The sequence below is a fragment of the Oncorhynchus mykiss genome, chromosome 5 (genome assembly GCF_057628025.1).
Source record: "Oncorhynchus mykiss isolate SJ-2025 chromosome 5, ASM5762802v1, whole genome shotgun sequence".
In the NCBI taxonomy this organism is placed as follows: Eukaryota; Metazoa; Chordata; class Actinopteri; order Salmoniformes; family Salmonidae; genus Oncorhynchus; species Oncorhynchus mykiss.
Genome location: NC_143026.1, coordinates 2,006,123 through 2,017,832, shown reverse-complemented (window position 1 = coordinate 2,017,832; position 11,710 = coordinate 2,006,123). Strand labels below are relative to the sequence as shown.

Genomic DNA, 11,710 nt, shown 5'->3' with positions numbered 1-11,710 from the left:
TTTTAATGGGGTGTAGGGTTAGTTGGTATAGTGTGGAGGTTTTAATGGGTGTCGGGTTAGTTGCTATAGTGGGAGGTTTTAATGGGTATAGGGTTAGTTGGTATAGTGGGGAGGTTTTAATGGGTGTAGGGTTAGTTGGTATAGTGTGGAGGTTTTAATGGTTGTCGGGTTAGTTGCTATAGTGGGAGGTTTTAATGGGTATAGGGTTAGTTGGTATAGTGGGGAGGTTTTAATGGGTGTAGGGTTAGTTGGTATAGTGGGGAGGTTTTAATGGGTGTAGGGTTAGTTGCTATAGTGGGAGGTTTTAATGGGTATAGGGTTAGTTGGTATAGTGGGGAGGTTTTAATGGGTGTAGGGTTAGTTGATATAGTGGGGAGGTTTTAATGGGTGTAGGGTTAGTTGGTATAGTGGGCGGTCTTAATGGTTGTAGGGTTAGTTGTATAGTGGGGAGTTTTAATGGGTTAGTTGGTATAGTGGGGAGGTTTTAATGGGTGTAGGGTTATTTGGTATAGTAGGGAGGTTTTAATGGGTGTAGGGTTAGTTGGTATAGTGGGGAGTTTTAATGGGTTAGTTGGTATAGTGGGGAGGTTTTAATGGGTGAAGGGTTAGTTGGTATAGTGGGGAGGTTTTAATGGGTGTAGGGTTAGTTGGTATAGTGGGGAGGTTTTAATGGGTGAAGGGTTAGTTGGTATAGTGGGGAGGTTTTAATGGGTGTAGGGTTAGTTGGTATAGTGGGGAGGTTTTAATGGGTGTAGGGTTAGTTGGTATAGTGGGGAGTTTTAATGGGTTAGTTGGTATAGTGGGGAGGTTTTAATGGGGGAAGGGTTAGTTGGTAGAACGGTGAAGTTTTAATGGGTGTAGGGTTAGCTGGTATAATGGTGAGGTTTTAATGGGTGTAGGGTTAGTTGGAAGGGCAGTGTTTCTTCCCTTTTCCCATCTTTTTTTGTGTCACAAAGTGTAATGAATTCATACTCTAGAACAGTAGGTAGAAATAGGGCAAGATGAGAGCTATAGATGAATATGGAGGCCCTGTCCGGCCTCACTCTCCACTACAGTAGATGGCGGTGTACGCACCTTTCAGTTGGTTGCGATCCGCCAAATTTAAAGAATAGAAGTTTGACTCCTCCCAGTTCTGTGTGCTGTTGCGAGGGGTACTTGATGGTGTTCTCATCACCCATCTCAAAGCTACTAGCAGACACTGTAGCGCTGATTAACAATATGGAGTAGCATGCACGCGTCTGGGCATTCTTTTCTTCCATTCCCTTTGATGGATGTGCACGTCCATTGGAATATACGTTCATCGCACGGTAAGTTCTCCGTGATGCATTCGGTGGCAGCCCCGGCCACTCGGTGAGAAATAGACAAATTGTTGTTGCTATTCGCCTATTCAGCTATTGTCTTGCTTCTCACAGCGTCTACGGGTCGATGGGTTCGTGTGCTGTTGCTGAGGGCAATGTGGAATTGGTTCCGATATTGCCGGAGTGTTCATTTTTTATTTCAGCCGATTTAAATATAGCCAGTGTTTAACTAAAGCGTTACTTTGTTGCAATGGTCAGTCCTGAGAATGAAGCCACACGTTGCGGAGGGAGGACCAGAGTACTATCATGGTCCTCCGAGGGTCATTTAATTATTTAAATGGTCTCTTACCAGGGAGGATCCGTGAACTCAGACTAACACCTGTCTCTCTGGAACTCATTTAGACCGTGATTGTTGTGTAATTACCTCGCCGTCCTCGTGTTTTATGTTTCCAATTATTTACCGAGGAGAGAGGAGCCTAATCCTTCATGGACATAATTTGTTCGTCATTAGTAGGATCACGAGCATGGTTAGTGATACAGACAATTTGCTTGTCTGTGTGTCATTCCAGTCGCCTTTGGTTGTGGTCTGGGGCCGGATGTATTAAGTGTCTTGATAGCTGATTTAGGATCAGTTTGGTCGTGTTTCATAAAACCTCTCACCAGTATAAGGGTGGCTGATTTAGGATCAGTCAGAATAAGATGACATGGTGACATTATCCTACTCTGATCTCCCTGTGAACTCCAACCTGATGGCACATGATGCCACCCACACCCCAGCGCCACAGCATCCTCCCACACCCCAGCGCCACAGCATCCTCCCACCACGGTCCCACACCCCAGCGCCACAGCATCCTCCCACCACGGCCCCACACCCCAGCTCCACAGCATCCTCCCACACCCCAGCTCCACAGCATCCTCCCACACCCCAGCTCCACAGCATCCTCCCACAACCCCAGCTCCACAGCATCCTCCCACAACCCCAGCTCCACAGCATCCTCCCACAACCCCAGCTCCACAGCATCCTCCCACAACCCCAGCTCCACAGCATCCTCCCACAACCCCAGCTCCACAATCCCAGCTCCACAGCATCCTCCCACAACCCCAGCTCCACAACCCCAGCTCCACAGCATCCTCCCACAACCCCAGCTCCACAGCATCCTCCCACAACCCCAGCTCCACAGCATCCTCCCACACCCCAGCGCCACAGCATCCTCCCACACCCCAGCGCCACAGCATCCTCCCACCACGGCCCCACACCCCAGCGCCACAGCATCCTCCCACACCCCAGCGCCACAGCATCCTCCCACCACGGCCCCACACCCCAGCTCCACAGCATCCTCCCACACCCCAGCTCCACAGCATCCTCCCACAACCCCAGCTCCACAGCATCCTCCCACAACCCCAGCTCCACAGCATCCTCCCACAACCTCAGCTCCACAGCATCCTCCCACAACCTCAGCTCCACAGCATCCTCCCACAACCCCAGCTCCACAGCATCCTCCCACAACCCCAGCTCCACAACCCCAGCTCCACAGCATCCTCCCACAACCCCTGCTTTACAGCATCCTCCCACACCCCAGCTCCACAGCATCCTCCCACACCCCAGCGCCACAGCATCCTCCCACACCCCAGCGCCACAGTATCCTCCCACCACGGCCCCATACCTCAGCGCCACAGCATCCTCACACCACGGCTCCATACCCCAGCGCCACAGCATCCTCCCTCTTTACCCACTCTCCCCCCCCCCCCTGCTCTTTACCCACTTTGCCCCCCTCCCCTTCTCTTTACCCACTCTCTCCTCTTCCCCCCTCCCCTGCTCTTTACTCACTCTCTCCTCTTCCCCCTGCTCTTTACCCACACTTCCCCCCTGCTCTTTACCCACTCTTCCCCCCCTGCTCTTTACCCACTCTCCCCCCTGCTCTTTACCCACTCTCCCCCCTGCTCTTTGCCCACTCTCCCCCCTGCTCTTTGCCCACTCTCCCCCCTGCTCTTTGCCCACTCTCCCCCCTGCTCTTTGCCCACTCTCCCCCCACTGCTCTTTTCCCACTCTCCCCCCACTGCTCTTTTCCCACTCTCCCCCCACTGCTCTTTGCCCACTCTCCCCCCCCTGATCTTTGCCCACTCTGCCCCCCCTGCTCTTTGCCCACTCTGCCCCCCCTGCTCTTTGCCCACTCTGCCCCCCCTGCTCTTTGCCCACTCTGCCCCCCCTGCTCTTTGCCCACTCTGCCCCCCCTGCTCTTTGCCCACTCTGCCCCCCCTGCTCTTTGCCCACTCTGCCCCCCCTGCTCTTTGCCCACTCTGCCCCCCCTGCTCTTTGCCCACTCTGCCCCCCCTGCTCTTTGCCCACTCTGCCCCCCCTGCTCTTTGCCCACTCTGCCCCCCCCTGCTCTTTGCCCACTCTGCCCCCCCTGCTCTTTGCCGACTCTGCCCCCCCTGCTCTTTGCCCACTCTGCCCCCCCTGCTCTTTGCCCACTCTCCCCCCCTGCTCTTTGCCCACTCTCCCCCCCCTGCTCTTTGCCCACTCTCCCCCCCCCTGCTCTTTGCCCACTCTCCCCCCCCCTGCTCTTTGCCTACTCTCCCCCCCTGCTCTTTGCCTACTCTCCCCCCCTGCTCTTTGCCCACTCTCTCCCCCCCTGCTCTTTGCCCACTCTCTCCCCCCCTGCTCTTTGCCCACTCTCCCCCCCCTGCTCTTTGCCCACTCTCCCCCCCCTGCTCTTTGCCCACTCTCCCCCCTGCTCTTTGCCCACTCTCCCCCCTGCTCTTTGCCCACTCTCCCCCCTGCTCTTTGCCTACTCTCCCCCCTGCTCTTTGCCCACCCCCCCCTCTGCTCTTTGCCCACCCTCCCCCCCTGCTCTTTGCCCACTCTCCCCCTGCTCTTTGCCCACTCTCCCCCCTGCTCTTTGCCCACTCTCCCCCCTGCTCTTTGCCCACTCTCCCCCCTGCTCTTTGCCCACTCTCCCCCCTGCTCTTTGCCCACTCTCCCCCCTGCTCTTTGCCCACTCTCTCCTCTTCCCCCTGCTCTTTACCCACACTTCCCCCCCTGCTCTTTGCCCACTCTCCCCCCCTGCTCTTTGCCCACTCTCCCCCCCTGCTCTTTGCCCACTCTCCCCCCCTGCTCTTTGCCCACTCTCCCCCCCTGCTCTTTGCCCACTCTCCCCCCCTGCTCTTTGCCCACTCTCCCCCCCTGCTCTTTGCCCACTCTCCCCCCCTGCTCTTTGCCCACTCTCCCCCCCTGCTCTTTGCCCACTCTCCCCCCCCTGCTCTTTGCCCACTCTCCCCCCCTGCTCTTTGCCCACTCTCCCCCCCTGCTCTTTGCCCACTCTCCCCCCCCTGCTCTTTGCCCACTCTCCCCCCCTGCTCTTTGCCCTCTCTCCCCCCCTGCTCTTTGCCCTCTCTCCCCCCCTGCTCTTTGCCCTCTCTCCCCCCCTGCTCTTTGCCCTCTCTCCCCCCCTGCTCTTTGCCCTCTCTCCCCCCCTGCTCTTTGCCCTCTCTCCCCCCCTGCTCTTTGCCCTCTCTCCCCCCCTGCTCTTTGCCCTCTCTCCCCCCCTGCTCTTTGCCCACTCTCCCCCCCTGCTCTTTGCCCACTCTCCCCCCCTGCTCTTTGCCCACTCTCCCCCCCTGCTCTTTGCCCACTCTCCCCCCCTGCTCTTTGCCCACTCTCCCCCCCTGCTCTTTGCCCACTCTCCCCCCCTGCTCTTTGCCCACTCTCCCCCCCTGCTCTTTGCCCACTCTCCCCCCCTGCTCTTTGCCCACTCTCCCCCCCTGCTCTTTGCCCACTCTCCCCCCCTGCTCTTTGCCCACTCTCCCCCCCTGCTCTTTGCCCACTCTCCCCCCCTGCTCTTTGCCCACTCTCCCCCCCTGCTCTTTGCCCACTCTCCCCCCCTGCTCTTTGCCCACTCTCCCCCCCCTGCTCTTTGCCCACTCTCCCCCCCTGCTCTTTGCCCACTCTCCCCCCCTGCTCTTTGCCCACTCTCCCCCCACCGCTCTTTGCCCACTCTTCCCCCCCTGCTCTTTGCCCACTCTCCCCTCCCTGCTCTTTGCCCACTCTCCCCCCCCCGGTCTTTGCCCACTCTCCCCCCCTGCTCTTTCCCCACCCTCCCCCCCTGCTCTTTGCCCACCCTCCCCCCCTGCTCTTTGCCCACCCTCCCCCCTGCTCTTTGCCCACCCTCCCCCCCTGCTCTTTGCCCACCCTCCCCCCCTGCTCTTTGCCCACCCTCCCCCCCTGCTCTTTGCCTACCCTCCCCCCCTGCTCTTTGCCCACCCTCCCCCCTGCTCTTTGCCCACTCTCCCCCCCTGCTCTTTGCCCACTCTCCCCCCCTGCTCTTTGCCCACCCTCCCCCCCTGCTCTTTGCCCACCCTCCCCCCCTGCTCTTTGCCCACCCTCCCCCCTGCTCTTTGCCCACTCTCCCCCCTGCTCTTTGCCCACTCTCCCCCCTGCTCTTTGCCCACTCTCTCCTCTTCCCCCTGCTCTTTACCCACACTTCCCCCCCTGCTCTTTGCCCACTCTCCCCCCCTGCTCTTTGCCCACTCTCCCCCCCTGCTCTTTGCCCACCCTCCCCCCCTGCTCTTTGCCCACCCCCCCCCCCTGCTCTTTGCCCACCCTCCCCCCCTGCTCTTTGCCCACCCTCCCCCCCTGCTCTTTGCCTACCCTCCCCCCCTGCTCTTTGCCCACTCTCCCCCCCTGCTCTTTGCCCACTCTCCCCCCCTGCTCTTTGCCCACCCTCCCCCCCTGCTCTTTGCCCACCCTCCCCCCCTGCTCTTTGCCCACCCTCCCCCCCTGCTCTTTGCCCACCCTCCCCCCCTGCTCTTTGCCCACCCTCCCCCTGCTCTTTGCCCACTCTCCCCCCCTGCTCTTTTCCCACCCTCCCCCCTGCTCTTTGCCCACCCTCCCCCCTGCTCTTTGCCCACTCTCCCCCCTGCTCTTTGCCCACTCTCCCCCCTGCTCTTTGCCCACTCTCTCCTCTTCCCCCTGCTCTTTACCCACACTTCCCCCCCTGCTCTTTGCCCACTCTCCCCCCCTGCTCTTTGCCCACTCTCCCCCCCTGCTCTTTGCCCACTCTCCCCCCCTGCTCTTTGCCCACTCTCCCCCCCTGCTCTTTGCCCACTCTCCCCCCCTGCTCTTTGCCCACTCTCCCCCCCTGCTCTTTGCCCACTCTCCCCCCCTGCTCTTTGCCCACTCTCCCCCCCTGCTCTTTGCCCACTCTCCCCCCCTGCTCTTTGCCCTCTCTCCCCCCCTGCTCTTTGCCCTCTCTCCCCCCCTGCTCTTTGCCCACTCTCCCCCCCTGCTCTTTGCCCACTCTCCCCCACTGCTCTTTGCCCACTCTCCCCCACTGCTCTTTGCCCACTCTCCCCCCTGCTCTTTGCCCACTCTCCCCCCACTGCTCTTTACCCACTGTTATCCTCCCCTTCTCTTTACCCACTCTTCCCCCCTCCCCTTCTCTTTACCCACTCTCCCCCCCTGCTCTTTACCCACTCTTTCCCTCCCCTTCTCTTTACCCACTCTTCCCACCTTCCCTGCTCTTTACCCACTCTCTCCCCCCTGCTCTTTACCCACTCTCTCCCCCCTGCTCTTTACCCACTCTCTCCCCCCTGCTCTTTACCCACTCTCTCCCCCCTGCTCTTTACCCACTATTTTCCCCCCCTTCTCTTTGCCCACTCTTCCCCCCCGCTCTTTGCCCACCCTCCCCCCCTGCTCTTTGCCCACCCTCCCCCCCTGCTCTTTGCCCACCCTCCCCCCCTGCTCTTTGCCCACCCTCCCCCCCTGCTCTTTGCCCACCCTCCCCCTGCTCTTTGCCCACTCTCCCCCCCTGCTCTTTGCCCACCCTCCCCCCTGCTCTTTGCCCACCCCCCCCCCTGCTCTTTGCCCACTCTCCCCCCTGCTCTTTGCCCACTCTCCCCCCTGCTCTTTGCCCACTCTCTCCTCTTCCCCCTGCTCTTTACCCACACTTCCCCCCCTGCTCTTTGCCCACTCTCCCCCCCTGCTCTTTGCCCACTCTCCCCCCCTGCTCTTTGCCCACTCTCCCCCCCTGCTCTTTGCCCACTCTCCCCCCCTGCTCTTTGCCCACTCTCCCCCCCTGCTCTTTGCCCACTCTCCCCCCCTGCTCTTTGCCCACTCTCCCCCCCTGCTCTTTGCCCACTCTCCCCCCCTGCTCTTTGCCCACTCTCCCCCCCCTGCTCTTTGCCCACTCTCCCCCCCTGCTCTTTGCCCACTCTCCCCCCCTGCTCTTTGCCCACTCTCCCCCCACCGCTCTTTGCCCACTCTTCCCCCCCTGCTCTTTGCCCACTCTCCCCTCCCTGCTCTTTGCCCACTCTCCCCCCCCCGGTCTTTGCCCACTCTCCCCCCCTGCTCTTTCCCCACCCTCCCCCCCTGCTCTTTGCCCACCCTCCCCCCCTGCTCTTTGCCCACCCTCCCCCCTGCTCTTTGCCCACCCTCCCCCCTGCTCTTTGCCCACCCTCCCCCCCTGCTCTTTGCCCACCCTCCCCCCCTGCTCTTTGCCCACCCTCCCCCCCTGCTCTTTGCCTACCCTCCCCCCCTGCTCTTTGCCCACCCTCCCCCCTGCTCTTTGCCCACTCTCCCCCCCTGCTCTTTGCCCACTCTCCCCCCCTGCTCTTTGCCCACCCTCCCCCCCTGCTCTTTGCCCACCCTCCCCCCCTGCTCTTTGCCCACCCTCCCCCCTGCTCTTTGCCCACTCTCCCCCCTGCTCTTTGCCCACTCTCCCCCCTGCTCTTTGCCCACTCTCTCCTCTTCCCCCTGCTCTTTACCCACACTTCCCCCCCTGCTCTTTGCCCACTCTCCCCCCCTGCTCTTTGCCCACTCTCCCCCCCTGCTCTTTGCCCACCCTCCCCCCCTGCTCTTTGCCCACCCTCCCCCCCTGCTCTTTGCCCACCCTCCCCCCCTGCTCTTTGCCCACCCTCCCCCCCTGCTCTTTGCCTACCCTCCCCCCCTGCTCTTTGCCCACTCTCCCCCCCTGCTCTTTGCCCACTCTCCCCCCCTGCTCTTTGCCCACCCTCCCCCCCTGCTCTTTGCCCACCCTCCCCCCCTGCTCTTTGCCCACCCTCCCCCCCTGCTCTTTGCCCACCCTCCCCCCCTGCTCTTTGCCCACCCTCCCCCCCTGCTCTTTGCCCACCCTCCCCCTGCTCTTTGCCCACTCTCCCCCCCTGCTCTTTGCCCACCCTCCCCCCTGCTCTTTGCCCACCCTCCCCCCTGCTCTTTGCCCACTCTCCCCCCTGCTCTTTGCCCACTCTCCCCCCTGCTCTTTGCCCACTCTCTCCTCTTCCCCCTGCTCTTTACCCACACTTCCCCCCCTGCTCTTTGCCCACTCTCCCCCCCTGCTCTTTGCCCACTCTCCCCCCCTGCTCTTTGCCCACTCTCCCCCCCTGCTCTTTGCCCACTCTCCCCCCCTGCTCTTTGCCCACTCTCCCCCCCTGCTCTTTGCCCACTCTCCCCCCCTGCTCTTTGCCCACTCTCCCCCCCTGCTCTTTGCCCTCTCTCCCCCCCTGCTCTTTGCCCTCTCTCCCCCCCTGCTCTTTGCCCACTCTCCCCCCCTGCTCTTTGCCCACTCTCCCCCACTGCTCTTTGCCCACTCTCCCCCACTGCTCTTTGCCCACTCTCCCCCCTGCTCTTTGCCCACTCTCCCCCCACTGCTCTTTACCCACTGTTATCCTCCCCTTCTCTTTACCCACTCTTCCCCCCTCCCCTTCTCTTTACCCACTCTCCCCCCCTGCTCTTTACCCACTCTTTCCCTCCCCTTCTCTTTACCCACTCTTCCCACCTTCCCTGCTCTTTACCCACTCTCTCCCCCCTGCTCTTTACCCACTCTCTCCCCCCTGCTCTTTACCCACTCTCTCCCCCCTGCTCTTTACCCACTCTCTCCCCCCTGCTCTTTACCCACTATTTTCCCCCCCTTCTCTTTGCCCACTCTTCCCCCCCGCTCTTTGCCCACCCTCCCCCCCTGCTCTTTGCCCACCCTCCCCCCCTGCTCTTTGCCCACCCTCCCCCCCTGCTCTTTGCCCACCCTCCCCCCCTGCTCTTTGCCCACCCTCCCCCCCTGCTCTTTGCCCACCCTCCCCCTGCTCTTTGCCCACTCTCCCCCCCTGCTCTTTGCCCACCCTCCCCCCTGCTCTTTGCCCACCCCCCCCCCCCTGCTCTTTGCCCACTCTCCCCCCTGCTCTTTGCCCACTCTCCCCCCTGCTCTTTGCCCACTCTCTCCTCTTCCCCCTGCTCTTTACCCACACTTCCCCCCCTGCTCTTTGCCCACTCTCCCCCCCTGCTCTTTGCCCACTCTCCCCCCCTGCTCTTTGCCCACTCTCCCCCCCTGCTCTTTGCCCACTCTCCCCCCCTGCTCTTTGCCCACTCTCTCCCCCTGCTCTTTGCCCACTCTCCCCCCCTGCTCTTTGCCCACTCTCCCCCCCTGCTCTTTGCCCTCTCTCCCCCCCTGCTCTTTGCCCTCTCTCCCCCCCTGCTCTTTGCCCACTCTCCCCCCCTGCTCTTTGCCCACTCTCCCCCACTGCTCTTTGCCCACTCTCCCCCACTGCTCTTTGCCCACTCTCCCCCCTGCTCTTTGCCCACTCTCCCCCCACTGCTCTTTACCCACTGTTATCCTCCCCTTCTCTTTACCCACTCTTCCCCCCTCCCCTTCTCTTTACCCACTCTCCCCCCCTGCTCTTTACCCACTCTTTCCCTCCCCTTCTCTTTACCCACTCTTCCCCCCTCCCCTTATCTTTACCCACTCTTCCTCCCCTTCTCTTTACCCACTCTCCCCCCCGCTCTTTACCCGCTCTCTCTCCCCCCCGCTCTTTACCCGCTCTCTCCCCCCCGCTCTTTACCCGCTCTTCCCCCCCCCCGCTCTTTACCCGCTCTTTCCCCCCCCCACTCTTTACCCGCTCTTTCCCCCCCCCGCTCTTTACCCACTCCCCCCCCCCGCTCTTTACCCACTCCCCCCCCCCGCTCTTTACCCACTCTCCCCCCCGCTCTTTACCCACTCCCCCCCCCCGCTCTTTACCCACTTCCCCCCCGCTCTTTACCCGCTCTTCCCCCCCTGCTCTTTACCCGCTCTGCCCCCTCCCCTTCTCTTTACCCACTCTTCCCTTCTCTTTACCCACTCTCCCCCCCTGCTCTTTACCCTCTCTCCCCCCTGCTCTTTACCCTCTCTCCCCCCTGCTCTTTACGCTCTCTCCCCCGCCTGCTCTTTACCCACTCTTTCCCCCCCTGCTCTTTACCCACTCTTTCCCCCCCTCTTTACCCACTCTCTTGTCAGTGCTCAAAGACTAGTCTATTTGCCAACCCTGTTTGTATATAACACATGTACTTTATGCAGTGTTTTTTTGAATGTTCAACCCTGTATTGTAGTTTCACTGTATGTTGTCCCCCCTTCTCTTTACCTGCTCTTCCTCCCCTTCTCTTTACCCGCTCTTCCTCCCCTTCTCTTTACCCGCTCTCCCCCCTGTATTGTAGTTTCACTGTATGTTGTCCAGTCACCCTCTGTCCTGACATTGTTTTGGATTTTTCTGGAATCAGTTCATGGTTTGAAATGGACTCCTCTTGGAGTCAATTCCCATCTCCAGGAATTTAGGAATGGAATCACAATGGACTCCCAATATTTCATGATATTAACAGTCCTTCATCTCCTGTAGATTGAGATCCAGACTGATCCATTCCTTGCTGAGACAACATGGCTTCTGACAACACACAGCGCAGTTACTCCATCATCCCATGTTTCATCTTCGTAGAGGTAAGTGTCTGTCTGTCTCTGGTGTTACCTAATAACAGGTCATAGAGGTAAGTGTCTGTCTGTCTCTGGTGTTACCTAATAACAGGTCATAGAGGTAAGACTGTCTGTCTGTCTCTGGTGTTACCTAATAACAGGTCATAGAGGTAAGTGTCTGTCTGTCTCTGGTGTTACCTAATAACAGGTCATAGAGGTAAGACTGTCTGTCTCTGGTGTTACCTAATAACAGGTCATAGAGGTAAGTGTCTGTCTGTCTCTGGTGTTACCTAATAACAGATCATAGAGGTAAGACTGTCTGTCTCTGGTGTTACCTAATAACAGGTAGTACAGTGATCCTAGAGGTAAGACTGCCTGTCATGTGGAACTCTCATAGAGACCAAAGAGGAGTTCGGTGTAATTCTAATATTGCCCTCACATCAATTTATTTCACCAATAATCTTTCCGATGTTTGAATGCCATTTTCACCCAGGTGAACATGTGTTTCATGTCCATGAAATAGAATAAATGTCTGTAATCACCTTCAGACACACCTGGCCAACTTGATGGGTGATGTAACCATCTGGCGAAGTGGAGTCTTTTGTTTAGACATCTAGCTAGCTAGCTAAACAATGACCTGGCATTATCCAAACTCGTACTACAAATATTGTCATATCTGTAGTATGAGTCTGTAGGTAGCTAATGGTT

General features: G+C 59.4%; 1 protein-coding gene across 1 annotated transcript in view; it reads left to right on the top strand.

The window, feature by feature from the left end:
* The first annotated feature begins 1,033 nt into the window (after nucleotides 1-1,033).
* The window catches only part of LOC110523109 (phospholipid phosphatase-related protein type 1), a 31,086-nt gene continuing 20,409 nt past the window's right edge, over nucleotides 1,034-11,710 (top strand). The window contains exons 1-2 of the mRNA XM_090236601.1: nucleotides 1,034-1,307; nucleotides 10,932-11,029. Coding sequence (XP_090092727.1) covers nucleotides 10,970-11,029 — 60 coding nt within the window. The 5' untranslated portion in view covers nucleotides 1,034-1,307; nucleotides 10,932-10,969. The remainder of the gene's footprint in view (nucleotides 1,308-10,931; nucleotides 11,030-11,710) is intronic.